At 41.8% G+C, this 26,047-nt stretch overlaps 2 protein-coding genes across 2 annotated transcripts in view; one reads left to right on the top strand and one right to left on the bottom strand.

Moving 5' to 3' along the window:
- Nucleotides 1–1,890, bottom strand: part of Slc18a1 (solute carrier family 18 member A1) — a 50,368-nt gene extending 48,478 nt beyond the window's left edge. Inside the window, exon 1 of the mRNA XM_021171026.1 lies at nt 1,649–1,890. The gene's annotated coding sequence lies outside the window, so the exon portion shown is untranslated. The remainder of the gene's footprint in view (nt 1–1,648) is intronic.
- Nucleotides 1,373–26,047, top strand: Atp6v1b2 (ATPase H+ transporting V1 subunit B2). Its single transcript, XM_021171024.2, has 14 exons — nt 1,373–1,596; nt 8,547–8,602; nt 13,506–13,604; nt 14,087–14,180; nt 14,315–14,392; nt 14,602–14,741; nt 14,921–15,022; nt 15,603–15,700; nt 15,868–15,991; nt 18,095–18,245; nt 19,926–20,008; nt 20,629–20,733; nt 22,198–22,327; nt 24,753–26,047. The coding sequence occupies exons 1-14, from the start codon at nt 1,374–1,376 to the stop codon at nt 24,890–24,892; spliced, it is 1,623 nt and encodes a 540-aa protein (XP_021026683.2). The 5' UTR covers nt 1,373; the 3' UTR covers nt 24,893–26,047.

The raw sequence follows: 26,047 nt of genomic DNA on the forward strand, positions 1-26,047 counted from the left end.
GGTTTATAACTTATCATCAGTGAGCCACCATGTGGTTGCTGGGAACTGAACTCAGGACCTCTGGAAGAGCAGACACTGCTCTTAACCACTGAGCCATTTCTCCAGCCCCTCAAATTTCTTTTTAAAAATTGTGAAACATTTGCATTTACATAATATGTCTTGTATATATGCTGTAAGTCTATAGATAAAACTCATTTATATTCCATACATACCTCACATATATAGCCCAAACAGAATTTTATAACAATATAGTAATTGGGCTGGAGAGGTGGCTCAGCGGTTAAGAGCACTGGCTGATCTTCCTGAGTTCAATTCCCAGAACCCACATGTGGCTCCCAACCATCATAATGGGATCCGAAGTCCTCTTCTGGTGTGTCTAAAGACAGTAACAGTGTAATCACATACATAAAAATAAATAAATCTTTAAAAACAAAACAACAATATAGTAATTTTGTGAATGAGGCAAAGAGCCGTGCTTCCCAAACTGATAAGTTATAAACCTTACCGAAGGCCAGTCTAGACATCCTCTTGTGTATTTATCAACAAATCTATGGGGAACTAACACAAAGAAGTTTTTCATTGTGTTGCTCTATCACAGCAAAATTCCTGTTTTCCTCTTCTGTTCTTATATTGTAAACAGAACAACAATCAATTTACTGTGTTGTTCGTTTCTCACAGGCTGGGTTTCTGATTGTTTTCTTTGTTTTGAAACATAGTTTCACTATGTAACTCTGGCTGCCCTGGAACTCAGACCTTCCTGCCTCTGCTTCCTGAGTGCTGCGTTTAAAGGCTTGCGCCATCACACCAGGCCAACCGCTAGCTAATTTTGTCACAGCTAAAGAAAAGAAACTAGAACCCTTTGTGAGTTCTAACCTCTTAACTGGTTTTCCAGTCTGTTCCTAAGGTGGTCTTCCACACGGATATGCAAGAAAGCCAAGTCTGTTTGAAAAGATCTACGAAAAAAAGAACTTGGTAGTAGGATAAACTGAAATAAATTACGACACAAAGTTACCAATCATGGGACTAGGTTTTCTATCTTCTGCTTTCCAAGGTGTTTTCCACAGCTTGATTATGAACATCAGTTGTCTGTATTTTCTTATGCACGTTTTCCTACCTCTTCCTGCCCTGCTTTCCAATGAATCTCTTTCTTTTTCTCGTGAATTCTCTCTCTTGTGTCCATTTTGCCCTCTGGCCCCTTTTGCTTCTCTTTTCCCGCTCCCAGCCTCAGATCCGCGCTCCCAGCACTCTGGTCAGCTCCCTATGCGCCCAGCATGCGCGCGCACCCTGCACCGCCCCCGCAGAGCTCCAGTCACGAGTCTGGGGGCGGGGCGCCGCCGAGAGGGCGGGGCCTCTGCCGCAGCTTCGCAGCGCGCATGGGTGGAGCCGGCCGCACGGGCCTCCCTGCTATATGTGCGCCTGCGCCGCGCTGCTGCGGGGCCAGTCGGGACGGAGGAGACAAGATGGCGTTGCGAGCGATGCGGGGAATCGTGAACGGGGCCGCACCCGAACTGCCCGTGCCCACCGGTGGGCCGATGGCCGGAGCTCGGGAGCAGGCGCTGGCGGTGAGCCGGAACTACCTATCCCAGCCTCGTCTCAGTGAGTACGGGAAAGTGAGCGTGTCCACCAAGCCCTTGGCTTGTGCTCTCACCTGTTCAACCAGCGGGGAGGGAATGGGATTCATTTCCCCCATCGTTCAGTTCACAAGCACCTCTCCATCTTTGCGTGAGCTTTTCCGTGACTTAGGTGGGCCAAGGGTGAGGGCACCGACTGGAACCTTCCCATGGGCTAAGTGGGCTCCTGATGATTGCCCTCCCCGCTCCGAGTTCTCTGGGTATTGTCAGACACTTGTCTGTCTCTGAGGGCCACTTCTTGTCACTGTCTTCATCTGCTCCTGGCCTCATTTAAATGTCCCCGGGTCGAGGGAACGCCCACTCCGTCCCCCTTTGCCCCGAGGACCTCTTGGCAGGTGGACCGCGCAGAAGGTGTAATGTCATCGCTGATGTGGGCAGGCCCGCGGCTAGAGGGAGATGTGGCTTATTCTGTAGGGACCGCTTCACAGGAGGACACCTAGATACCGGAGAACCTTAGAGCTGAAAAATACCCTAGTCGTGCAGTCCCACCCTCTCATTTTACAAGCGAGACGCCTAAGGTTCTGGAAAGGAGAAGCCATGCCTGGCTTCAGACATCTAATTAATGGGAAAAGAGGAACCAAAAATCGAGTTTCTTAATCCTTTGCTTGGTCTTCTGTTGTTTATTCGTTTACTGACCAGCTAACCAAACTCAGTTGAATGGAAGGTTGCTTTCCACTGTTATGTTCATAGGCTTAAGTGTAGTGATCATAAAAGACTTCAATAAGCCATGTTTAGACAAGCCAGTCATTCCCAAATGACTCTTGTTGGCTGAAGCTTTCGGTTGTATAGAATCAAACCTCTTCACGGCTTCCTTAAAGCCAGGCAGAGAGCTTTGAAAGAAGACTTTTTTTTTTTTTTTTTTTTTTAAGTATCTGTTGTTTTCCAGAAAATAAGGTTCCATTTGCACAGGTTAATTGCCAGCTTGGCTCTGTGGGTGGCTCATTGGTTAAAAGCGTTTCAGCTGAAGGGTTTTAGCTAGGCGCCCTCCAGCCTGACTAATCCTGTCTGAGCTGTCAGTGGGTCATGTGATAACACTGCAGCGAGGGGAAGGAAAAAAAAACACATTGGAGAGTGGATTGCTGAGGTGTGCCTTTTGAGCATTTTTTAGAATAATTGTTAGAATTAGAGAATGCCTGTTAGGGGTTCATGTGAGCCCAAGGAAACGTCGGGAAAACTGACAGCTTCATACCTGAGAATTACAGATTCTCTAGAATTGCATTTGATATGTATGCTTTGCTCTGAGCAGAGCACATAGACACTGGTGTGACTTCTAGGGGAAAAATGTTACAAGGTTATAATAGCCTCTTTCCATATAACAAGTCATTCAGAGCCAATTCAGGGAGTGTCGAATACCATGGCGAAGGTCTTAAGCCCTTCGGGGATGAGTAGTGTTTCTCCGCCATATCCATGTGCTTGGCCAATATTTGAAGAGTTTGTTCATAGGAGCATTCTGCTGACTAAGCTGTCTCTAAAAGTTGCCTCTTTGTATCCCCAAGTTCACAGTGTCTGACTTAGGAAGTGCTCTGTAAATCCTATAACTTGGAATTCAATTTGTCCTAATAGTTCAGCGTGTATTTTTTTTTATATGGATAGGGTTTTTAAGGAGTTAGTATAGTGCATTTAAATATCATCTTTTACTATTTTTGCCACATTTTTAGTCAAATTTCAATATTAACTCAATTTTTTTATTATTAAAGTTTGATGATATTATCTAAATAATTATAGTTAATTGGTACACACTCTTTGGAGTAATTTTGGCAGGTGCCCTGTGAAAAATCAGATCCTGTTTTAAAACAACTTGAGGATTATTAAAAATTCTAGATATTATATGTACATAACATAAGAAATTACTCAGGCTGTTAAAAAGAAATGGAAAGTAAAATATTCAGGCTGGAAATTAGTAACTAGTCTGGAGTACATCATTTGACTTTCTGACATCACAAGGTTAAAAAAAAAAAAAAAAAAAAAACTTTGCCCTTTTAAACGTTAAGGAAGATCACCAGTATCTACAAAGCTATTAGAGCAAAATACTATGAGCTTGGTTGGGTCCACTTTTCTCGACCCAGCCAAGCTAACCTTAAGTTTCTTATGTCACAAAGCAGAACCCCAGCAAAAACCACAAGTGACTTGACTTGCTTTACTTCTAGAACATCTCAGGTGTGCAGTGCTCAGGTTAGTTCTCTGGTCTTGCACAATTGAAGGAATGGCTTTCTTAGCATTTGTTTTGCTATGAAGGTGGTGCCTAAAGAGCTAGGGCTTATTGTGCAATGGTTTTGCTTTAACAATGTCGCAATCCTTAATGGTGTTAGTGTTGAACAACCTCTTTCCCTGCAGAAGGAAGAGCTAATCATCTGATAGATTATGTGTGCTCACAGACTCCATCCCCCCCATACATATATATACATACACATACATACATATATATGAATGAATATGATTTGAGACGGGTTTCTCTGTGTAGCTCTGGCTGTCTTGCAGCTCACTCTGGAGACCATGGTGGCCTCTATCTGCCTGCCTCTGCCTTCTAAGTGCTGGATTCAAAGGTGTGCACCACCACTGCCTAGTGCTCTTTAAAATCTCCGTAATTCCTGGGGTTTTGTTTTTTATTGATTGATTATTGAGCAAGTTGTTTTTGTTTTGTTTTGTGTATTTGAGAACGGCTGTATAGCCCTGGCAGGCCTGGAACTCACAGAGCTCTGCCTGCCTCTGCCTCTGCCTCCAGAGTGCTGGGTTTAAAGTCATTACTGTCATGCCCAGCTTGTTTGTTTTACTCAGTATCCCTGGCAGGACTGGAACTTGCTGTGCAGTATTGTAGCTATCCTGTTTTTCAGCTTCTAAATAAATCATGGTTTCTAAGTGCTACTCCATAAATTGTTTGTGTAATGTAAGCAAGTGTCTGCTGTTGCCGTAAGGGTAATAATTTGTCAGTGGCTTTGCTGTTTGATGGATGTTTTTGGATGCCATACTCTGAACTGGTATCTCTTTCTAACTACCTGTGGTTATCTTAAGGAAGGGTAAACAGATAGTGTTGAGAGATAAAAGGTGGTGTGTGATGTTTTCCCTGCTAGGTTTTCATTTTGAGAACTTTCATTGGCATGGAAAGGGCTGACCTTCTTATTCACAGTCTTTTGCATTAATTTCTAGTACAAATGCTAGGAACTGTGTGATCTAGGTATTTTAAGTTACACTGTTACCAGTTAGAAGTGTTTCAGGACCATACAGTAGCAACTGTGCAATTAAAGGAAAGAGCACAAAACTTTAGTGAGACAAACAGAAGGTCCTCCATTAGTAACATTGCTCAGGCCTTTGGTGTGTAAAAGTTAGTAGTAAGAAGATCCTCACAATATTTTGTAAACATAAAATCAAATAATCTGAAAATGCGTGGGGAAAATGTGCCTCATTCTCCTAAAAGGCTTGGTAGTATTTTCACTTAGTTCAGATATGAGATCCATTAGCTTGGTCCCAGCGTGTCTGTTTAAATTAAACTGATGATCTCTCTCTCATCTGTACCATACTAGGTCCCCTGTGCTCTTCAGATTGCCAGTGAGGGAAAACTGCATCCTCTCTGCCAGATAGCCTCTGCTGATCACTGATCAGTAACTGCAGTGGGTCAATAGCCACCCAGACTGAGTTTGGGGCTACTATTTTCTAGCAGCTGTAAGTGCTGGGAAAGGTTTGCCTTGCGTCAGTGACAGAATGTAGACACCAGGGAAACTGCCTGCCCCACAGCACTGTAAAAGATCCCGCACTTTTCATGGCTGAGAGTGTAGGGAGTGTTGCTACATAATTCTTTTTTTGAGACAACAGATCACAGATCAGCTGGCCTTGAACTACAGGCTAAGTGCTAAGATTACAGGAATGTGCTGCTATGCCTAGCCTCAGTGTGAAATAAAGGGTGTTGATCTACAAAAGCCTTCAAACATGTTGCAAGTTCAGTTTAAGGATCTCACCCAAGTGGCTGGAGACAGGCTTCAGGTACAGCCTAGTCTGCTGTAGTGGATATCAACTCCACTGTTTCCAGGGAAAACTGTGACTAATGCTTCTTTTTCTTGGTCATGGGTTTTTCTTGTGACTGGCAAAACTGCATAGTGTATAATGAGTTTGAATTCTAACCATGAGACTCTGAGCCATAGTTGTCAGTACTAGAAATTCAAAGAAAATACAGTCTCTTTAAAAGCAGAGAATTTTAAGAATTTGGAGGAATTTTAATGAAGTGTTTTGAGAGAGAATTTCTTATCCATTTAAGAGATCCCCTCCCCTGTGCCATAAGGCTTAGGGAAGGATTTGGAAAAGTCTCTCCCTCCCTCCCTCCCTCCCTTCCTTTCTTCCTTCCTTTCTTTCTTTCTTTCTTTCTTTCTTTCTTTCTTTCTTAAGAGTCGGTTTCAAGATGTAGTTCACTTTCCATTTTCGCACAGCAGTTCTAGAAAGTCTTTGAGAAACAGTATTTGGAGTTTTAAAAATGAAAACAAGGAAGAAATTCTTAAAATGTTGAAATTACATGTTTTTAAAAATAGTATTAGTATTAGATTATCTTAATTAAAGCTGTAAGAGTGCTAAAATCAGCCCAAAATGCGTCAAATCTTAACATCCGTATCTACGCTATTAAAAGAGGGATTCTCCATTGAGAAGCTGCTATTGAGACCATGACAGGTCTGACACATTCAAGTGAATTTTTGCATTCTGTATTTAAATGTCTCAGTATGGAGTGGGGCTTGCCTGCACTGTCCCAGAGTCTGTACCAAGATACTTGCTTCCTGGCCTTGGGAGGAAGGGGTTGGAAGCCCCGTGAGTGGACAGACTGGTTAGTATATGGTTTCCTCATTCTTAGGAAGATGGCATTTGTGCCTGAAATCTTTGTTTAAGTTAATTAGAATACCTTACTCAGGTCAGACAAATGAAACATTCCTGATTAGTTAATATTTTCACATTATCTCGGGCTTTATGGTGTATTTTCTTTCAGAAATGCATTTCTTTTTTAGCGGCATTTCTGATTATGAAATATGGCTAATTTTGAGGTTGCCTGCGAAAGTTGCTGTTTCCTGAGTATTTTGTATCTAATCATGAACCTTGCCAGCAAGGATAGATAACTCCTTTCTCAAGTAAGTGAGGGGCTGGAGAGATAGCTCCGAAACTATGAGCACCTACTGCGCTTGCAGCGGACTGGGCTTCAACTTCTAGCACTCACAGCAAGCATTTCACAACCACCTCCAATGTGCGTTCCAGCAGATCTACTTCCCTCCAGTTTTAGCAGTCCTCTTCAAACCCGTGGCATACATAAAATCTAGACAGCCTTACATAAGTACGTAGAAATAAAATATAACTAAACATTTAACTGTACATATCAGCATGAGGGAGAGTAGACTAGACTCATCCTTCTAGGGCATGCTTTGCAATGAGTAACACTGGCCTCTCTAAGTCTTGTGCTCTTTTATGAGATAAGGCCTTGCTCTGTAGCCCAGACTGTCCTAACCTTCCTACTTTATAGGCCAGGGGTACTGTGCCCTGCTGATTTTTAATTTTTTTAAATGTATTTATGTTCATTTGTTTATTGTGTGTATATGCTTGTAAGTGTGTAGGTATGTTCACATGTATAGACGTCGTAGGACAACTTTTGGGATTCTGTTCTCTCTACCATATGAGTCCTGGAGCTTGAACTCAGGTTGTCAGTCTTGGTAGCTTGTGCCTTTATTTGCTGAGCCATCTCTACAGTCTCTCTGTTTCCCTCCCACCCCTTGCTTATATGTCTGTTGATGGTTTTTTTATTTTGTTTTGGTTTTGTCTTTTTAAGAATATTTTTGGGCTGGTGAGATGGCTCAGCAGGTAAGAGCACCCGACTGTTCTTCCAAAGGTCCTGAGTTCAAGTCCCAGCAACCACGTGGTGGTTCACAACCATCCATAACGAGATCTGACTCCCTCTTCTGGTGTGTCTGAAGACAGCTACAGTGTACTTACATATAATAAATAAATAAATCTTAAAGTATATATATATATATTTTTGTTGTTGTTGTTGGGCTAGAGAGAGAGCTCAGTGGTAAAGAACACTATTCGCTCTTCTAGAAGATTGCCAGCCCCACACGGCAGCTCTCACTGACTGGCCTTAACTCCAGTTGCAAGAGATCCAACCCTGTGTTCTGGTCTCCACGGCACTGCACATATGTGCAGGCAAACCATCCATGCGCATAAAAATAAAGGTTAAAATAACAACATGAAAGACTATCTTTCTTGGCTGGTTGGTTACTCATGCCTACAATTCCTAGCACTTCAGAAGCTGAGGCAAGATGGTTGCTGCAAGTTCAAGACCAGCCTGGCCTAGAGAGTGAAACTATCTGGAAAACAAGAATACTTATCTTATTGAGTGAGGTGGTGCACACCTTTAATCCCAGCACTTGGGACATCTCTGTGAGTTCAAGACCAGCCAGAGCTACATAGTGAGACCCTGTTTAAAAAGCAACAAGAATGCTTACCTTACTTGACCCCTGCCTTCTCTTTCGCAGTGTCTTTCCACATAGTCTCTATTATTCATATTCTATTTCATGATGGCTTTATCTTCCCGACCACATTTTTCTCAGCCTTCTTCTGTGAGTGAGGATTCCTTTCCCCTTCCTTGCATGACTGCCACCAGCTTCACATCTCCCTGCCCCGGGAAAACTGAACTTTTAGAGGGAAGCAGCCTTGGTGTTTTCTTTTATCCTGGGTTTTGAGAACAGCAGCTTAGAGTTAAGATTCAAATGTCTTTGAAGATGGGTACTGAAAAGTTACATAGGAGCAGCCATATTTTAAAGTTTATTAAAAATTCATATAGCTTTTTGAATATCCAAGTTTTAATGGGGAGATGAAGGGAAGGGTTTTTTTGTTAAAATCAGAGAGCCATGTCAGCTCATGCTGTTTCACTAAACAAGACTCTTTTCTTTCCAGCCTACAAGACTGTCTCTGGGGTGAATGGTCCACTAGTGATCTTAGACCATGTGAAGGTAACGGCATATCCATTATGATCTGACTATTGCACTTCAGGTTTCACTAGTACTCTTTAAGTTTGTCTTATGAATTTTTAACCCTTCTTTAGTCTGACTGTAAATATTATTTGTAGGAAAGAAAGACCTAAAGTCAAAAAACTGGATTCTAGTACAGGATTAAATGTGGGTTCCTTATAGCCTCTAAGTACCTTGTCTTCAAAGTTGGGGGGAAGATCTTACTAGGTTTATAGGAGGAAGCAGCAATAATAGATATGTTTTATAACAGAGATGTGGCATCTTATGTCCTTTGTGTTATAGACTTTTTTTAAAGTAATGTTTTTCCTGTCTATTAAATGTTAAACTCTTGGGTAACTAAATGTACTTTATCTTTGAGAGCCTGACATGGACAGGCAAGTAATGAATATACAAGAAAGGATTGTCTCAATAGCAGCTTAAAGCCCTACATAGGATAGTTTGTCCAAGTTGTAAGGGTCATTAGTTAACATGTTCTTCTTTCTGTGTTTATTATAAGCTTATTGTTAATTTTAGAAAAAGAGATATAGAGTGTAGTTTCTAATTGGTTACATCAGACAAAGTGATTTAAATAGTGTGCTTTCTAGAGTTCTGTTGGTGGCTATTGGGGCAGGGCTGAAGGAAACACACAATTATTAGTTTATGAACAGATGCTAATGTTTTAATATATGTTGTTTTTAACACATACATGTTTTCTAGAAGCAGAAAATGAACTGAGAAACATTTTTAAAGGCAAAATGCATATTTCTTTGATCACTGCAACCATGCTTTTATTTATGACAAAGGATTCTTATAAAGTAATCTTGAGGGTGAACCTAGCATGCTTCCCTCTGGTCAGAAGGAGATAGGGGTATCCTCTATCACTCTCTGCCTAGTTTTTGATGCAGGCTCTTTCCCAAAACTAATACTTGTGTTTCTAGACTGAAAGCCCTCAAGCTTTACCTGTCCTCCTGGCCCCACTCCCTCTCACCACAAAGACAGTCCATATACTTAGGAGTCCCTGATACACAGGTTTTCAAGCTGTGGGTTGTGACCCCTTTGTAGGTGGAACCATTGTTTCACAGGGGTCACATATCAGATATCTTGAATATCAGATATTTATATATGATTCATAACAGTAGCAAAATTGGTTATAAGGTAGCAACAAGATCATTTTATTATTGGGGGTCTCTACAACATGGGAACTATATTAAAAAGTATAGGAAGCCTTAGGAAGGTTGAGAATCACTGCCCTAGTAACATTGTTTTTTAAATTAGTGAAAGCTGCTCTGTTTCCTCTTGGCTTCTGCTCTCAGTACTTTTTTTTTTTTAATTGGGTATTTATTTCAATTACATTTCCAATGCTATCCCAAAAGTCCCCTACACGCTCCCCCCACCCACTCCCCTACCCACCCACTCCCACTTCTTGGCCCTGGCGTTCCCCTGTACTGAGGCATGTAAAGTTTGCACGACCAATGGGCCTCTCTTTCCACTGATGGCCGACTAGGCCATCTTCTGATTCATATGCAGCTAGAGACATGAGCTCCAGGGGGGTATTGGTTATTTCATATTGTTGTTTCATCTATAGGATTGCAGATCCCTTCAGCTCCTTGAGTACTTTCCCTAGCTCCTCCATTAGGGGGGCTCTCAGTACTTCTAACACAGGTGGAGAAGTTCTCTCTCCAGAACAATTGAGTTCAATTTTTAGTAGACCTGAAATTTGCTTCATTTCTTACACACTCCACTGACTTTGTCACATACACACACTACCTGCTTCATGAATGCATTGTAGGTATCTAGGTAGACGTAGCTATTGTCTGACTTGGCTATAAATCAGGTCTCTGATGATTTCCCATAATTTGATAGAACAGCTCATCCAAAGCAGAAACACTGTTAATTTACCATTAGTGACTTACTGTAAAAGGTATACAAAAAGTATAAATGAATAACCAGATAAGTATGTGTGTGTGTGTGTGTGTGTGTGTGTGTGTGTGTGTGTGTGTATTCCTAAGGAGTCCTGAGTACAGAACTCAGGCTTCAGTCTGAGGAGCAGAGTGTGCTGTCTACTTGTGGCTACCTTGTTTCCAAACAATAAAATTTCCAGTTCTTCAGTCAAGATTTTTGTGGGGAATTGATTATGTAACTATTGATCACATTATTGGCCAGTATTGACTAAGTCAGTCTCCAGTTTCTCCTCTCCTCAGAGATCAGAGAACAGGATGTGTGAAACATCTAATTGGGGGCTTGGTTCCCCTGGACATCCGCCATGGTCTCTAGAGGTTTCCCAAAGGTCACCACATTAAGTACAAGTGTGGTTGAAAGGACCTGCTATGAATAATAAAAAATTTCCTTTCCTTTTGATTGTTCCCTATACCTAGGAAATTACAGAGGTCTTAGGAGCTCTGACCAAGAACTGAACTAAAGCTAAGATGAGAATGCATGAGGTCCCAATTGCTGCCATCCTGAGTTTGACATTAACAAGCAGTGGAAAAGTAAGAGTGGATGGGAAAGAAAGCAACAGCCATTGCTCCTCTGTGTGGTTACACAAGCTTACATCATCAACACTATTAAAGACAGTAATGCAGAGCAGGACCTCAAGACACAGAATCGGCTTATAGAGACTATTGTAGTCTATGCTAGGTGTGCCTTGTGTAGAGAAACCCATGGAACTTACTGAAAGTGCATGGAAATTGCATTTGTTTTGAGTGATTCCACTTAACATTCAAATTTGTGGGGGAAAAAATATTTATTACCAGCCAGTATAGTCATAGATGAGGTGAGAAACCCAGCCATGTAACAAGTTTATGGGACCCAAACAACTATGCACGTGGATGATCATTGGTTGTCTTATCTTTCGTTTATGAGACATAGTCTCATACGTGTTTTGGGGTTTTTTTGTTTGTTTGTTTGTTTCTTTTGTTTTGTCTCTGTGCATCCCCGGCTGTCCTGGAACTCACTCTGTAGACCAGATCAGCCTGCCTCTGCCTCTAAAATCCTGGGATTAAAGGCATGCACTGCCACAGCCCAAGATATAGTCTCATTATGTAGCCACTTCTAGCATGGAACTTGCAGTCCTCAAGTCTTAGCCCTCTGAGTACTGGGATTATATCTGGCACACATGGGACTTTGGCATGGTGAATTGGGTATTTTGAGGCCACAGGAAATATTTTATGCTTCATTTCCCAAATGAAAAATGGGGGTGGGGGGTTTGAGCAGATAGAAAATTAAATCCGCATAAGTGAAACATCAGCCTGTTAGCAGCCAACACTGAAAACCTGTTTATGATTTTCAAGTCGAAACTTTTCCTAAATAGAAGATTAAATCATAAGGAATGACAATACTTTATGCTGTTAAAACCTTTCACATCTTTGTGGGACAGAAAATACCATAAGCAAAATTAAAAGATAAACATCGTTTATATGAACACTAATGTCTACATTCTATAAAACCACAAATGAGGAAAAAAAAAAGATTGACAAAAATAGAGGAGGGTATTTTCCTTGTTGGCTGGTTGGTTGGTTTGCTGTTGGGTTTTTTGTTGTTGTTTGTTGTTTTGGTTGGGTTTTGGTTTTGGTTTTTTTGCACTAATAGTGGAAATGTGAATGTAGTACCTTTGCAAAATAATTGGGGAGAAAATTTGCCCACAGTTTTCCACATATATGGACATACATTCACTGCTAGAATGTAGCTTACTAACTTTCTGAAGAGTTGCATGGAAAACTGAGGGTTTGTTCTATCATTATTATAGAAGTATAATATTGGCTAGCTCTGTGTTTCATCAGGTGAACAGCTGAATTGAATGTGATACGGTCTTTAGATGATTTTTTTTCTTTTATTAATTTTTTGAGACACGGTCTCACTGTGTACTGTGATTGGACTATATGTAGAGCAAGCCTTCCTCTGACTGCAAGTGCTGGGATTAAAGTTGTATGCTACCATGTTCAGCATAGTTACTAGACATTTACAGTGTCAGTTGTATAAACATTAATTTTTAAATCCTCATTTATTAACATTTTAACATCTCTAAAATCTAAAGGTTTTAGTGGCCCTAATTTGATTGAAGAGATTTTTTCCCCCATAAATCACATAGAATGATACATCTTTCAATAAATCTTCTTAGTAGATGATGATTAATAGCCTGACCATGTATATTTCAAAATGTCAATATAGTAAGGCAGGTTGTCCAGTAATACATCAAATACTTTGTCAGCTAAGTACATAAAACTTCTTAGCTCAGTATGGTAGTTCAGTAGCTTGTAATTCCAGCCTTGAGGTTCTCTGTGTGTGTGTGTGTGTGTGTGTGTGTGTGTGTGTGTGTGTGTACACTAGATACTAGATATAGATAGTTTGAGGCCAGCTTGAGTTACATTACATAGTGTCTTAAAAATGAACAGTATAAAAAACTGGATGGGGCTGTGGGGTAGAAGAGAATCTTAGATATATATATTCTACATTCTTGCATAGGAGGATATATATGTTTAGATTAGATTGAGGAAGACTTTGCACATTATCTTAGTCTGATGATATTACATAATAGCAATTTATCTTTCATCTCTTACATGAGGCCTGTGTGATTGCAGATAAGCATAGCCCAGTGAACATCATTCTATGAGTGATGGAAACATTGTTGGTAACTTTATATCTTTCTGCAGTCTCTAAACCTATACACATAAAGGAAAACTATTAAATGTAATTGCTGTGCTTTTGTAGGATCATATCCTTCTCTCTGTACCTTGCACTAGTTTGCCACTTTGCACACCAGTAATATAAGTTACAGGGATCCAGATGCCACTCCCATGTATTTGTTGAAGAAAGTGCCTAGACAACAAGGCCATGGTGGAGATGCGTAGAGTAGCATGGTTAGCGTCTAGGATGCTGATTACTAATCCTTCACTGTCTTCCTGCTTAGTTTCCCAGATATGCTGAGATTGTCCACTTGACATTACCAGATGGCACAAAGAGAAGTGGGCAAGTTCTAGAAGTTAGTGGCTCCAAAGCAGTGGTTCAGGTGAGTGCCACTCAGAACCAGTGAGGCATTTCCCAATCAAAGCACATCGTTCCGTGACAGGACGGTGATAAGGGGCGCATTCACTGACGATCGATGCCATCAAAATGGTACCTAACTCAGCTCTTTTGGATTTCTTCCTTAAAATTTCTATCTCTTAATGTTATTTTATTATAGAGAAAGAGAAGTTTCTCAGTATGTACCCAAAAAATATTCTAGGGCAGTAGCAGGTAAAATTTGTAAAAGTAGATGGATGGGGTTTTGGGGGGTATTGGTTTTTTGGGTTTTTTTATATTTATAAGATGACCAGAAGTCCTTAGTTTCTTTTTCCTTGTTCTTTGTTTTAACCATCCTTTTTACACATAAAGGACATCATGTCCTCAGCTCCTTGTGATATTTGACCCTGCAAGCAGGACCTTTGGTCTAGTTAGTGTCCCTGACCTAAATTTCTTTTACCCTTCTAATTGATTCTCTTTTTTGGGTAGGTATTTGAAGGGACATCTGGTATAGATGCCAAGAAAACATCCTGTGAGTTTACTGGAGATATTCTCCGGACACCAGTGTCTGAGGATATGCTTGGTAAGTGCATATCACTCTTCATTCTGTACACACATCTGTTTTCTTTTAAACATATTTATTTAAAATCTAGAAACATACAAACACAGGTTGGGAAGTATGGGTTTACTCTGTTCTGTCTTGTTGCTGTTGTATAGGTCGAGTATTCAACGGATCAGGAAAACCCATTGACCGAGGCCCTGTGGTGCTGGCTGAAGACTTCCTTGACATCATGGGTAAGGGCAGTAGATGGGTGTCAGTGTTGGGGAAACTAACTCTGTCTACTGGCAGCCTTGCCACAGAGAGAATAGTTATGGTAACATTGAAAGGAGATATATAAATACAGAGAAATTCTTTGTTTGAGTTCTGACCTTTTAATTATTTGTTTGTATCCATGACCAATGTGCAGACATACTAACACTTTTCCCTTTTTGGAATACATCAGGTCAGCCAATCAACCCTCAGTGTCGGATCTATCCAGAAGAGATGATTCAGACGGGCATTTCCGCCATCGATGGCATGAACAGTATTGCTAGGGGACAGAAAATCCCCATCTTTTCTGCTGCTGGATTACCACACAACGAGGTGAGAGCAGATGGACTTGTCGTGCCATGTGTAGTCATGGGGAGAACACACGCGTCCGCTTACCTACCACGGACTTGATGTTTTAGTCACCTACTTCAGGCTACTAATTAAAGTATTCAAGAGTGAAGAATAAATTACTTTGTTGTCAGGATATGATTTTTAGTTTTCATCCTTAACAGATTGCAGCTCAGATCTGTCGCCAGGCTGGTTTGGTAAAGAAATCCAAAGATGTAGTGGACTATAGTGAAGAAAATTTTGCCATTGTGTTTGCTGCTATGGGAGTAAGTATGGTATTGTGTTTGGGAATAACATAAAATTAGCTGTTATTAGAAAGAGGTGATAAACTATACATAATCAACTTTATTCTTAGATAGAGACTCTGTATCTTGGCATTTTAGCAAAACTTAGGAGTCAGATTTAGCATGTAGCTGAAACCTAATAATACTTTGCATGCCAAAGTGCTTTACTCTGACTTGCATTTAAAAAAGAAAAAAATGACAGCCAGGGCAATACAGAGAAACCCTGTCTCAAAAAAAAAAAAAAAGAAAGAAAAAAATGGATGCTTGAAACATACATATATATGTGGTTATATTAAAGGCAGGTTCATTGGGAAACTGCCCTCTGGGAATTCACTGGCCCCAAGGATTAAGGCCAGGGGAGTCCCCATGGGGGAGGGGAGGGAGAAAAAGAGAAAGGTTTGTGCACACATGCAGAGAAAGAAGAGGAGGAGGAAAGAAAAAAGAGAAAGAGAGCTTGAATTTTTAAAACATATAATAATTTAGATTTATAGCTTGGCCTTCATCAGAAATAGATGCTGAGAATGTTCTTTTGCATTGCACTGATGAAGTCACTGATACTTAGGTAAACATGGAAACAGCCCGGTTCTTTAAATCTGACTTTGAAGAAAATGGCTCAATGGACAATGTCTGCCTTTTTTTGAATCTGGCTAATGACCCAACGTAAGTAAAACTTGTTTCTCTCTGAGTTACTGCCTACAGAGGCATCCTGAAAGTAATTTTGTTTTCCTCTCCTCTGTGAACTAAGAATATCAAAAGGAAACTGCTGCTGTCTCAGCCTTGTTTTGGTTGTGGCTTTTGAGTGACCTGGGACGTGTGTTCCCTTTCAGCATTGAGCGGATCATCACTCCTCGCCTGGCTCTGACCACGGCCGAGTTTCTGGCGTATCAGTGTGAGAAGCACGTGCTGGTGATCCTGACGGACATGAGCTCCTACGCTGAAGCGCTGCGAGAGGTAACTCTTTCCTTCCTTTATCTTTTCTCAAACAAAATGTGTCATGTAGGGTCATCTTGATCTTTTGTAAGTTTCTGTTTTTCTTTAATCATAAAAGAGATAGTACAAGACCGGACATGGTGGTGAGCGCCTTTAATCCCAGCCCTTGGGAGGCAGAGGCAGGCGGATTTCAGAGTTCGAGGCCAGCCTGGTCTACAGAGTGAGTTCCAGGACAGCCAGGGCTACACAAAGAAACCCTGTCTCAAAAAAAAAAAAAAAAAAAAAAACCAGATAGTACAATTTTTTTGTCTCTGTCAACTTGGAAATAATAGAGGCTGAGATTAAAATTAGTAACTGTCACTGTCTCAGGGGCTGAAGAAGTAAGAAAACACCACAAGCTGGTGGTAGTGTTTCATTCCCAAGAACTTCTGACCATACTGTGTGTTAATAACCCTGTGTACATTTGTGTGTGTCTGAGTGTGTTTATGTGCTCAGGGAGGCCAGAAGGTGGCACCGATTGCCTGGAAGTGGGTGGCTGTGAGGATCCCAGTGTGGGTGCTTGAAACCAAACCCAGGAACTCAGCCAGTGCTCTTAACCTGCTAAGCCTGTTAACTCTTGAGTGCATGAAAAGACTGAGGAAGCCTGCTCTCTAATGACCTGTATTTTAAAGTCCCTAAGATCATTACCACATTGTCACAGTGTTTACGTTGACTCTGTGAAAGACTGTAGTCTTGTCTTCATTGAAGCAGATCCACACCTTTGTTAACGAAAAAAAAAAATGAGCTAAGAGAAAGATTTTGTTTGTTTGTTTTTGTTTTTTTCGAGACATGACTTCTCTGTGTAGCCCTGGCTGTCCTGGAACTCACTTTGTAGACCAGGCTGGCCTCGAACTCAGAAATCCACCTGCCTCTGCCTCCCAAGTGCTGGAATCAAAGGCGTGCGCCACCACACCGGGCAAACCTAGGTTTACTTCGTGTTAGATTCATTAGCATCCAAGTGTTGTTAGTGATTGCCATGACAGTTCTATTGTGCATCGATGAGCACAGGCCTGTGGCTCACACCTTGAGTAGCAGTGCAAGAATCGTACATTGGCAGTCCTCTGAGGCTCTTGTGATGGTAGAGCTATGCAAGTACCTATTCTTCTGTGCATGTCTCTAAGGAAGACCTTAATTTTGTGTGGTGGAGTAGACTCCTGGCTCTCTGATCAGGAGTGTATGTAGCCCAGGCTGGCCTTGAAAACTTACTGTGTAGCTGAGATTGACCTTAAACTTCTCTCTCCTGCCTCTTAAAAGTGTTGGGATTCCCAATCTATGCCACTGGGTTCTGCCTTTTTGATCTTGGGAAGCTTACCTGAGGCTCGGTTCTGGCTGCAAATTTTAGATAAACTTTCTTGTTTGGCTGTTGTGAAGATCTGACTGGCTGATGTGTGAGTGTAACAAGTGATGGGTTTCTGGTTTGTGCTCCTCATTTTGACCTTATTGGGACTATTTTACATAAAAATGGATTGTTTTGCGACATGACATAGTTAATGAATTGAAATTTTAGGCTTTGGAATTAACTCTACTTGACTGGGTCTCAGTGTGGTCCAAGCTATCTTTGAACTTATGTTAAGACCTTGAGGCTTCCCAGGCTAAATGTATACCGACTTAGCTACAAGTTCATGTTTAAGACCTCCTGCCTTAGCCTTCCCAGTGCTGGGATTACAGGTGTATACCACCATACCCAACTAAATTACTTTCACAGAATTTATTTATCCATAGTATTTATTATTGTCACCCATTATTATTTTACTTATTTATTTATTTTTAAACACAGAAGTAAGCCTTATAAAAAGAGCAGAATGTTTTTGTGTCCCTAAACTTGAAAGATTACTATCCATTCAGAGCTGAGAAATGTATACTCCTTAGCAAAGTTAAAATAGCGGACATGACCGTATGAATGGAATCTGAGAGTAGCAGCAACGCTTCCAGCCCCAGCTGAATTTCTGATTCATTCTCATTTCCAGCATTCTTGCTTTACAAACGTCTAAGTTAATACTTTGTTGGACATATTCAAGCAGACCTTCTAACCAGACCTTCTCTTACTCTGACATGTCATGGCATTCTTCTTTGATTTGTTACCAGGTTTCAGCTGCCAGGGAAGAGGTTCCTGGTCGGCGAGGCTTCCCAGGCTACATGTATACCGACTTAGCCACAATCTATGAACGTGCCGGTCGAGTGGAAGGTAGAAACGGCTCTATTACCCAAATCCCTATTCTCACCATGCCCAATGACGGTAAGTTTGCATCTTTGATTGTTCTAGACTTAATTATTGTAAGGGCTTCTTCTTTGTGAGAGTGTGTATGTATGTGTTAATATTTATTTATTCATGTGTATGGGGGCAGGGGAGTGCTTTCCACAGTATCAGAGAACAACTTGGCCAGAGTTCACTCTCACCTACTATGTAGGACCAGGGAACCCAGGTCATCGGGCCTGGTGCCAAGTGCCTTTTCCAGCTCATTAGCCCTTGGTAGGGCAGAAGTCAGCTGTCTGCCTTTTTGAGTCACAATCCTTTTGAGAGCTTGACCTCGAGGTTTACCTTAACTAGATACTTATACCCAAATGCCATTTTCAGTTAAAGATTATTTCTAATTGTCCTTACCACTGTTTGTAAGAAGCAATTTTCTTTGTAATTTGAATTTTAAATTTTCATTTATGAGTATTAATTGAATGTCTGCTGTTTTCAGAGCACTATTTTAGTTATGAAGAATTTGTTTCTACTTAATGTAAGCTACTTGGATTTTCTTGCCAGTCCGTCAGAGTTATAGTAAATAGTTAAACTTGCAGTGAAGAGCATAGATGTAAAGGCCCCAGACTTGTGAGATATTTGACTTGAGTAAGAGTAGCTTGCTTTTCCTGGGCCTGTGTAAGGAAGGCCGCACGCAGTGCAGCAAGGCTGCATGTGCTAAGCGTGGGCTCTGCAGGATGCCTGGCAGAGGTGCTGCGGCACAGGGAGTAGAGTGGTTTGTTAGGTTCGGAAGTCTGGATTCGCAACCCACACAGCAGTTGTGCTGCGTGACCTGTTTGAGAAGGGCAGACACAGAGCAGCGGTCTGCATCCACGGGTTAAAGCACACCATGTGGCATGGCCCTGAGCAGCACTGCCAGGCCTGTAGGGCACGCTACATCTGCACAAAGCTTTGGGCTCTAGATGGAACTTTATATTTTAACAAGAAACCCAGTTTACTTCATAGTGTGCAACACATGTTGGAGTTACTGTAACTAAACAAATGAAATTTGAAATTCAGTCCTTCAGTTTCATTAGCCACGCTCAGGTGCTCAGCAGCCATGTTTAGCAAATGCTGCTCTGTCCTGCTTCCATCTCTATTGCTGTGACAGAACACCCTGTGGAGAAAGGGGTATGTTTCAGTTTATAATTCCAGATTACAGTCTATCACTGTAAGAAAGTGGAGGCAGGAGTTAAACAGTTAGTCACACCGTGGCTAAGCAGAGTAATTCGAGGCTCAGTGTCTTCACTGCCTCACGCAGGTCAGCACACCTCGCCTACAGAATGCTCTCATCCTCATCCTGGGCTGGAGAGATGGCTCAGCAGTTAAGAGCACTGACTGCTCTTCCAGAGATCCTGAGTTCAAATCCCAGCAACCACAGGGTGGTTCACAACCATCTATAAGGGAATATGATACCCTCTTCTGGCCCGTGAGTGTATATGCAACAGAGCACTCATACATTAAATAAATAAAACTTAAAAAAAAAAAAAAAAAGATAATTCCTTACAGATATGCTTGCAGACCAAACCAACCAAGACACTTTTCCCAGGTTGCATTCAGCTGACAACGTTAACCATCACACACTGTATTAGACAGCACAAATACATCACTGCAGAAAATGGTTCTCTATAGCTCTTTACAAACAGGTGAGAGAGATGTACTTTAATGCCTTATGTCTTCCTCTGGCAGATATCACTCATCCCATCCCTGACTTGACTGGGTACATTACTGAGGGCCAGATCTATGTGGACAGACAGCTGCACAACAGACAGGTACTGACTCTTGGACAGTGCTGGGGGACATGAAGCTACTCGTCACTGTCTGCTGATTTAGTTTGCTCTTTGTAACTGTTTTCTCCTAGTAAGCAGAGTCAGAATTAAAAATCACCATTTTTATTTATTTGCCTTTGAATGGCGTCAGTTGTCTCAAGGAACTTTTTTGGGGGGTGGGGGCAGGGAATTTTATGCTAGAAGTGCTACTATATGGCATGATCTGAAAAAACCATGATTTTTGTTGGCTTTGCATCAGATTTCTAAGATCATCTTTTAGGGGAAATTATTATAATCTTTTCATTTTGCTTATAAGATTTTTGAGTCCATGCAGGAGACTGCTTAGGTAGATACTTTGATAGTCTAGGCAGTTGAAACTAGATTTCCAGAACAATGCTGTGCTTTCTCTATTCCACTGTCTTGGATCTAATTCTCAAAAGAAATACTGTGTCCCAGGCATTTGTCACTACTGTTTGTTCCCTAGAAGATAAGGTCCCAGGCCTCACCTAGGGAAACAGTGCCTGTAAGTGTGTGTATGATAGGAGGGACACGGGTGACTTTAATGTTTCTGTACAGTGAAGCCTGATGTTCACAGAGGCTCTTCTCTTCCTGCTCCACCCCAGATTTACCCTCCTATTAATGTGCTGCCCTCACTCTCTCGGTTAATGAAGTCAGCTATCGGAGAAGGGATGACCAGAAAGGATCACGCTGATGTGTCTAACCAGTTGGTACGTGTGCTTTTCTAAGGATGAGGTCTGAAAGATGCTCTTGTGCTGGCTTACCCACGACTCTTCTTTCTGCTCTTCCCTTCTGAGTAGGATCGCAGTGTTGCTTTGGTTGGAATAACTCTCTGGAACAAAGCAGCCTGGTTCAAAAAAAGAATGCTAAGCAAAGTTAAAATACCAAGCTTGGGGTCTGCACAGGTGACTCAGTGGTTGCAAAAGGACCAACATGATGGCTCACACTATTTGTAACTCCAGGTCTGGAGGAACTGACCCCTTCTGACCTTGGAGGTTCCCAGATACGTAGTGGTAAACATAAGTACATACATGCAGAACACTCATGTATATAAAGTAAAATCTTTGAAAAATAAAACCAATCAACCTACTAGGTTTGGGCAAGACACACCTGAATCCCAGTATTCCAGAGGCTAAGGCAGAAGAATTAAAATTAGAAGTTAGCCTGGGCTTCATAGTGACGCTGTCACAGGAAAAAAAACAAACAGTAATAGCAACAAGATTTACCAAGCTTGTAATTCATTTCTAATACTATATGTAGTTTTTAAATGTATTTTACTGGCTATTCTATCCCTATTTATTCATCTCTTTATTTACTGTCACTGGAGTGGTATTTACATGAGTATCTGTGCACTATACGATCCCAAGACCAGAGAGGGTTTGGGGTCCCCTGGACCTGGAGGTACTGAATCTGGTTTCTGGGTCCTCTAGAAGAACAGCCCATGTTCTTAACTACTGGGCCATCTTCCCAGCCCACAGACTTTAAATTAAAAAGGGAAAAAAAGGTGGCAACTTGGCTTAATGGGTAAAGGCACTTGTCACCAAGTTTCACAGTTCAGTCCCTTATAGGAAAAAGTTGAGAATCAGTTCCTCCGAATTGTCCTCTGACTCACACACGCCATGACAGGCACATACATACTCACAAATACAAAATATTTACTTAGTGTGTTCCCATGCATGTTAAGTAAATAAATGTGATAAAAGTTTAAGCATGAAAATAAAAATAAAAAGCAATATGTTCTTTTAAATGCTGATTTCAGATTCTTCATGGATCCCATCACATACTTGTTATGTAACGTATTACACAGCCAACAGGACACTGAAGCTTACAGTTGTATGTGTTCTGTGAAGTCCTTAATGTCACCAACTTCAATTTTGTACATCATACTTAAAGAAAAAAATATTTGACTCTCCAGTAGAAATGGGAAGCCTGTGAAATCACAGGCATCTTAAAGAAACTCGTAGAGATTTCTCTTTGACTTCTGTATCTTGTTTTCTATCGGTCATAAATTCACTGGCTTTACAGTGTTGGAATGAGATGTCTGCACTGTATGCCTGAAGGCCTCTTTGAGGGAGACTCTTGTAACATGAGTCCTCCTGGAGGTTTGTGCAGCAGGCCCTGTCTGTGCCCTGGGCTGCTGACACGCCTGTGCCCCGGGCTGTTCTCTCCTCCAGTATGCGTGCTATGCCATCGGTAAGGACGTGCAAGCCATGAAAGCCGTGGTGGGAGAGGAAGCCCTGACCTCGGATGACCTGCTTTACCTGGAATTTCTGCAGAAGTTTGAGAAAAACTTCATTACTCAGGGTAAGATGAGCCCCTTCAAACAGAATGTCTCAGAATTCTTGCAAATCTGTCTTTGTCTTTAACTTCTCCCTTCCCTCTGCCTTCTGAACATCTGCAGGGAATCTCTTAAGTATATTTCAGAAGGCCCAACAACATTTTTGCTGTTTTTTTGTTTTTTGTTTTTTCCTAAGCATTGACTGTTTTCTATGCTGAGGACTAATTTGCTGTATATGATCATTACCTGTCTCTCAGCTCCCACACCTCTTCTGCTGTAAGCATGTCTTTTGTACGGTATTACCCTAAGGTCCCAGTGACCAGAATGAGACTTTCCCCAGCTGGCCACCCTCCTTGCCAGCAGCACTCTGGTCTGTGCGCTCTCTGTGTCTCGTGCAGTCGGTTTTCTCGGTTGCTGGGCAGCATTTTGGGTGGTTTGGGTTTTGTTTTGTTTTGTTTTGAGAATCTAAGGCATGTGTACAATGAATAAGATGATAAATATCTACCACCTCAGTTCCAATTCTCCTCTAATTCCTCCTGTATAACGTGTCTCCCAACCTGTCTTACTTTCTTTATGTTTAACTCACTAGTCCAGTTGGCGGGGCAGCATTCTTAAACTTCCTAGTTCTCTAGTGATCAGGTCATTACTCATAGTGTTCTTGCTCTATTACTTTTGTATTCTCACTACAGTGTTTTATACAGGAGTTCTCAAACTTTGATTTGCTTTTGAATCAACCAATCATCTTAAGGGCTAATTTTGACTCAGTAGACAGGTGGGACTAGAGATTGGGGTTCCTGGGTGAGAGTGAAGATGAGGGCTGTAACCAGGCCTGACGTTTGAGATCCCCAGTCAAAGCCTTGTTCTATTAGGCTTGGCCACTGGGGTCAGCCTTCTGCCACTCTCAAAGCTTGGGGGTAACTATTAATAATTTTACTAGTTGTTTCTCTTATAAAAACCTCCAGTAAGGCTCCTGGGTTATCTGCTATTTTGTTCAGTCTTACTGTTGTTCCTCCTGAGACATAGAAATACAGCATTCTTTTGGTGTTGGTTTTTTTGGTTTTTTTCAAGACAGGGTTTCTCTGTGTAGACCTGGCAGTCCTGGAACTCACTTGTTAGACCAGGCTGGGATCGAACTCAGAAATCCGCCTGCCTCTGCCTCCCAAGTGCTAGTATTAAAGGCAAGCGTCACCACTGCCCGGCTAAAGAATTAATTACATACTATTTATTTTATGTGTATGAATGCACTTCTTCAGACACACCAGAAGAGGGCATCAGATCCCATTACAGATGGTTGTGAGCCAGCATGTGGTTGCTGGGAATTGAACTCAGGACCTCTAGAAGAGCAGTTAGTGCTCTTAACCTCTGAGCCATCTCTCCAGACCGAAATATGCCATTCTTTTCTTGTTGTTGTTGTTGGTTTCTCGAGACAGGGTTTCTCTGTGTAGCTCTGGCTGTCCTGGAACTCACTTTGTAGACCAGGCTGGTCTCGAACTCAGAAATCCGCCTGCCTCTGCCTCCCGAGTGCTGGGATTAAAGGCGTGCTTTGCCACCTCAGTGGGACTTAGAGTAGGTGTGCTACTTTGGAATAACACCTCAAGTGATACACTTAGGATTTGTGTGCTCTTTTACTTGGATTGCATCTGCTTGCGTTCATTATTGATATTGAAGTCATCTCAAATGCAAAGTAGCTTAGTTATTTGAGGGTTATAGAACGAATATTTGCCAATATTTGCTAGGCAAATGTTCAACCACTGAGCTCTGCACCATTGATCTTGTTTGGAATTTAGTTTTTCCTTTCTTTCTGTCTGTCTTGTTTGCTTGTTTTGTTTTGTTTTATTTTAATACAGAACCTTAAAAATATGCTTACGTTATCGAGAGAAAGAAACCCAGAACTCCAGCCACTCTTAATCTTGTGATTAACGAATTTTCGTTTTAAGGGGGTATTTAATTCTACTGTATTAAATATAATGATTTGGTTGGCCTGTAATTTCAGCACTTACGCGGTTGAGTTTGAGGCTAGCCTGGGCCACTCAATAAGACCCTGTCTCAAATTTAAGTTTTGAAACCATTGGCCTGTAATATACTCTGCTTTTTGGCATTTAAGGATTGCTCAGAATCTCCATGGATTCTTGCAAGCCTAGCTTTTTCCTGAGTCCTACAGTTTACTTTGTGCCGACCTTTGAACAGAATGCTGGTCTAGTTTGCATTGTTTAAGGACCTTATCTGTCTCTGTCCATCTCATCCCTCATGTCCACCAGCACTGCCCCGTGGGCCTCTCCTCACCCCTGATCTCTGTGCTACTTTGTACCCCCATTTTTACATCAAGTCTCAAATCCTCACCCCTGTTTTCCTTCCTGTATTTTATGCCTATCCTGCTTGCTAGTCCACAGAGTGCTGAGTGACACGGGTCAATTGGCAGTGCCCTGTGGTTAATTCAGTATTAATTTTTAGGTCCCTATGAAAACCGAACTGTCTATGAGACTTTGGACATTGGCTGGCAGTTGCTTCGAATCTTCCCCAAAGAAATGCTGAAGAGAATCCCTCAGAGCACCCTGAGCGAATTTTACCCTCGAGACTCTGCAAAGCACTAGCTGCTGCTGCTTGTGTGGTGTGACCGACCCTCTTGTGAAGTACTGGTTCTGTTTCCTGATTCCTTTTGCACTCCTCCATCCCACCTGCGAGTGGGAGTTTACCTGTTACCTGTAATTAAAAACAAAGGCTAGGTAACTATCGTGCCAGTGTTGACAGTTTAAACTGCTAACAGATTGAGAGATCCCTGCTCAGAAACCCTCACCTTTAGTGCTTTCTTTAAAGAAGCTGAGGGGTGGAGTTTGCTTACTGATGTATCTATTTGTACAGATAGTGGAGAGCTAGTTGCTAATAATGTCTTGTTTGGGTCTCCCAAACCCTACCTCTCAACTCCCTTAAGAGTATCACTGTTCTGAAGTTAAAATGCTTCAGTCTCAAATTTAGGGGCAAAGTGGAGACTGGAAGAATTCTCCTTTCAGAAGAACCACGAGGCTTTGGCTGAGCCTCCCTCTGGAGTGCTAGTGTACCTGTGGGTCTGTCCTCTGCTCTGTGCAGATGGGTTTTACTGTCTGCTTGTGTTTTCTTACGAAAAGAGTTTCGTTCTGCCAGTGCTGAGTTGGGAATTCCTGCGTGGCGACTTTCTCTGAGGCCCACAGAGAATCAGGTAACATTGCACAGCCTGCTTTCTCCTGCAGTGGTGGCTCGCCTTGTGCTGACGACCCCCACTGGGCTACAGTCACAGGAGAATTGAGACTTGGAAAAGGCTGGGGTACAATTAAGAAAAGCCCTACATCCCATCCTCATCTTGACGTGTTTATGGTGGTTTAGGTTTCTGCATTGCCCTCCAGATCCTGAGGTGGGCCGTGAGATGACTTGCCTTAGGTTTGTGGATGCTTTAAACTCTGTTCAATGCCCAGGCTTTCTGACTTAGCTCTACCTTTTCTGGGTGATCTTGTGGCACATGTAGCAATGTTTCTTTCATTCCTGTCCCTTCCTGGCTTGAGCTCTTAGCTGTATTCTGTGTGCCTCTGCCATGTCTGCTGTTTGGGTCTCCGCGCTGTGTTCTCAGGTGCAGCCATAACTCCCACTCTGTGCATTCCACCTTCCAGTTGTTTTTCTCTGAGGGGATAGTGGGGGGTCAGCATGATTATATTTTAATGTAGAAAATGTGACATCTCGTTATAAATGAAAATAAATGTTAAATTAAATGGAAGTTA

Source organism: Mus caroli, chromosome 8 (assembly GCF_900094665.2).
Source record: "Mus caroli chromosome 8, CAROLI_EIJ_v1.1, whole genome shotgun sequence".
Taxonomy (NCBI): domain Eukaryota; kingdom Metazoa; phylum Chordata; class Mammalia; order Rodentia; family Muridae; genus Mus; species Mus caroli.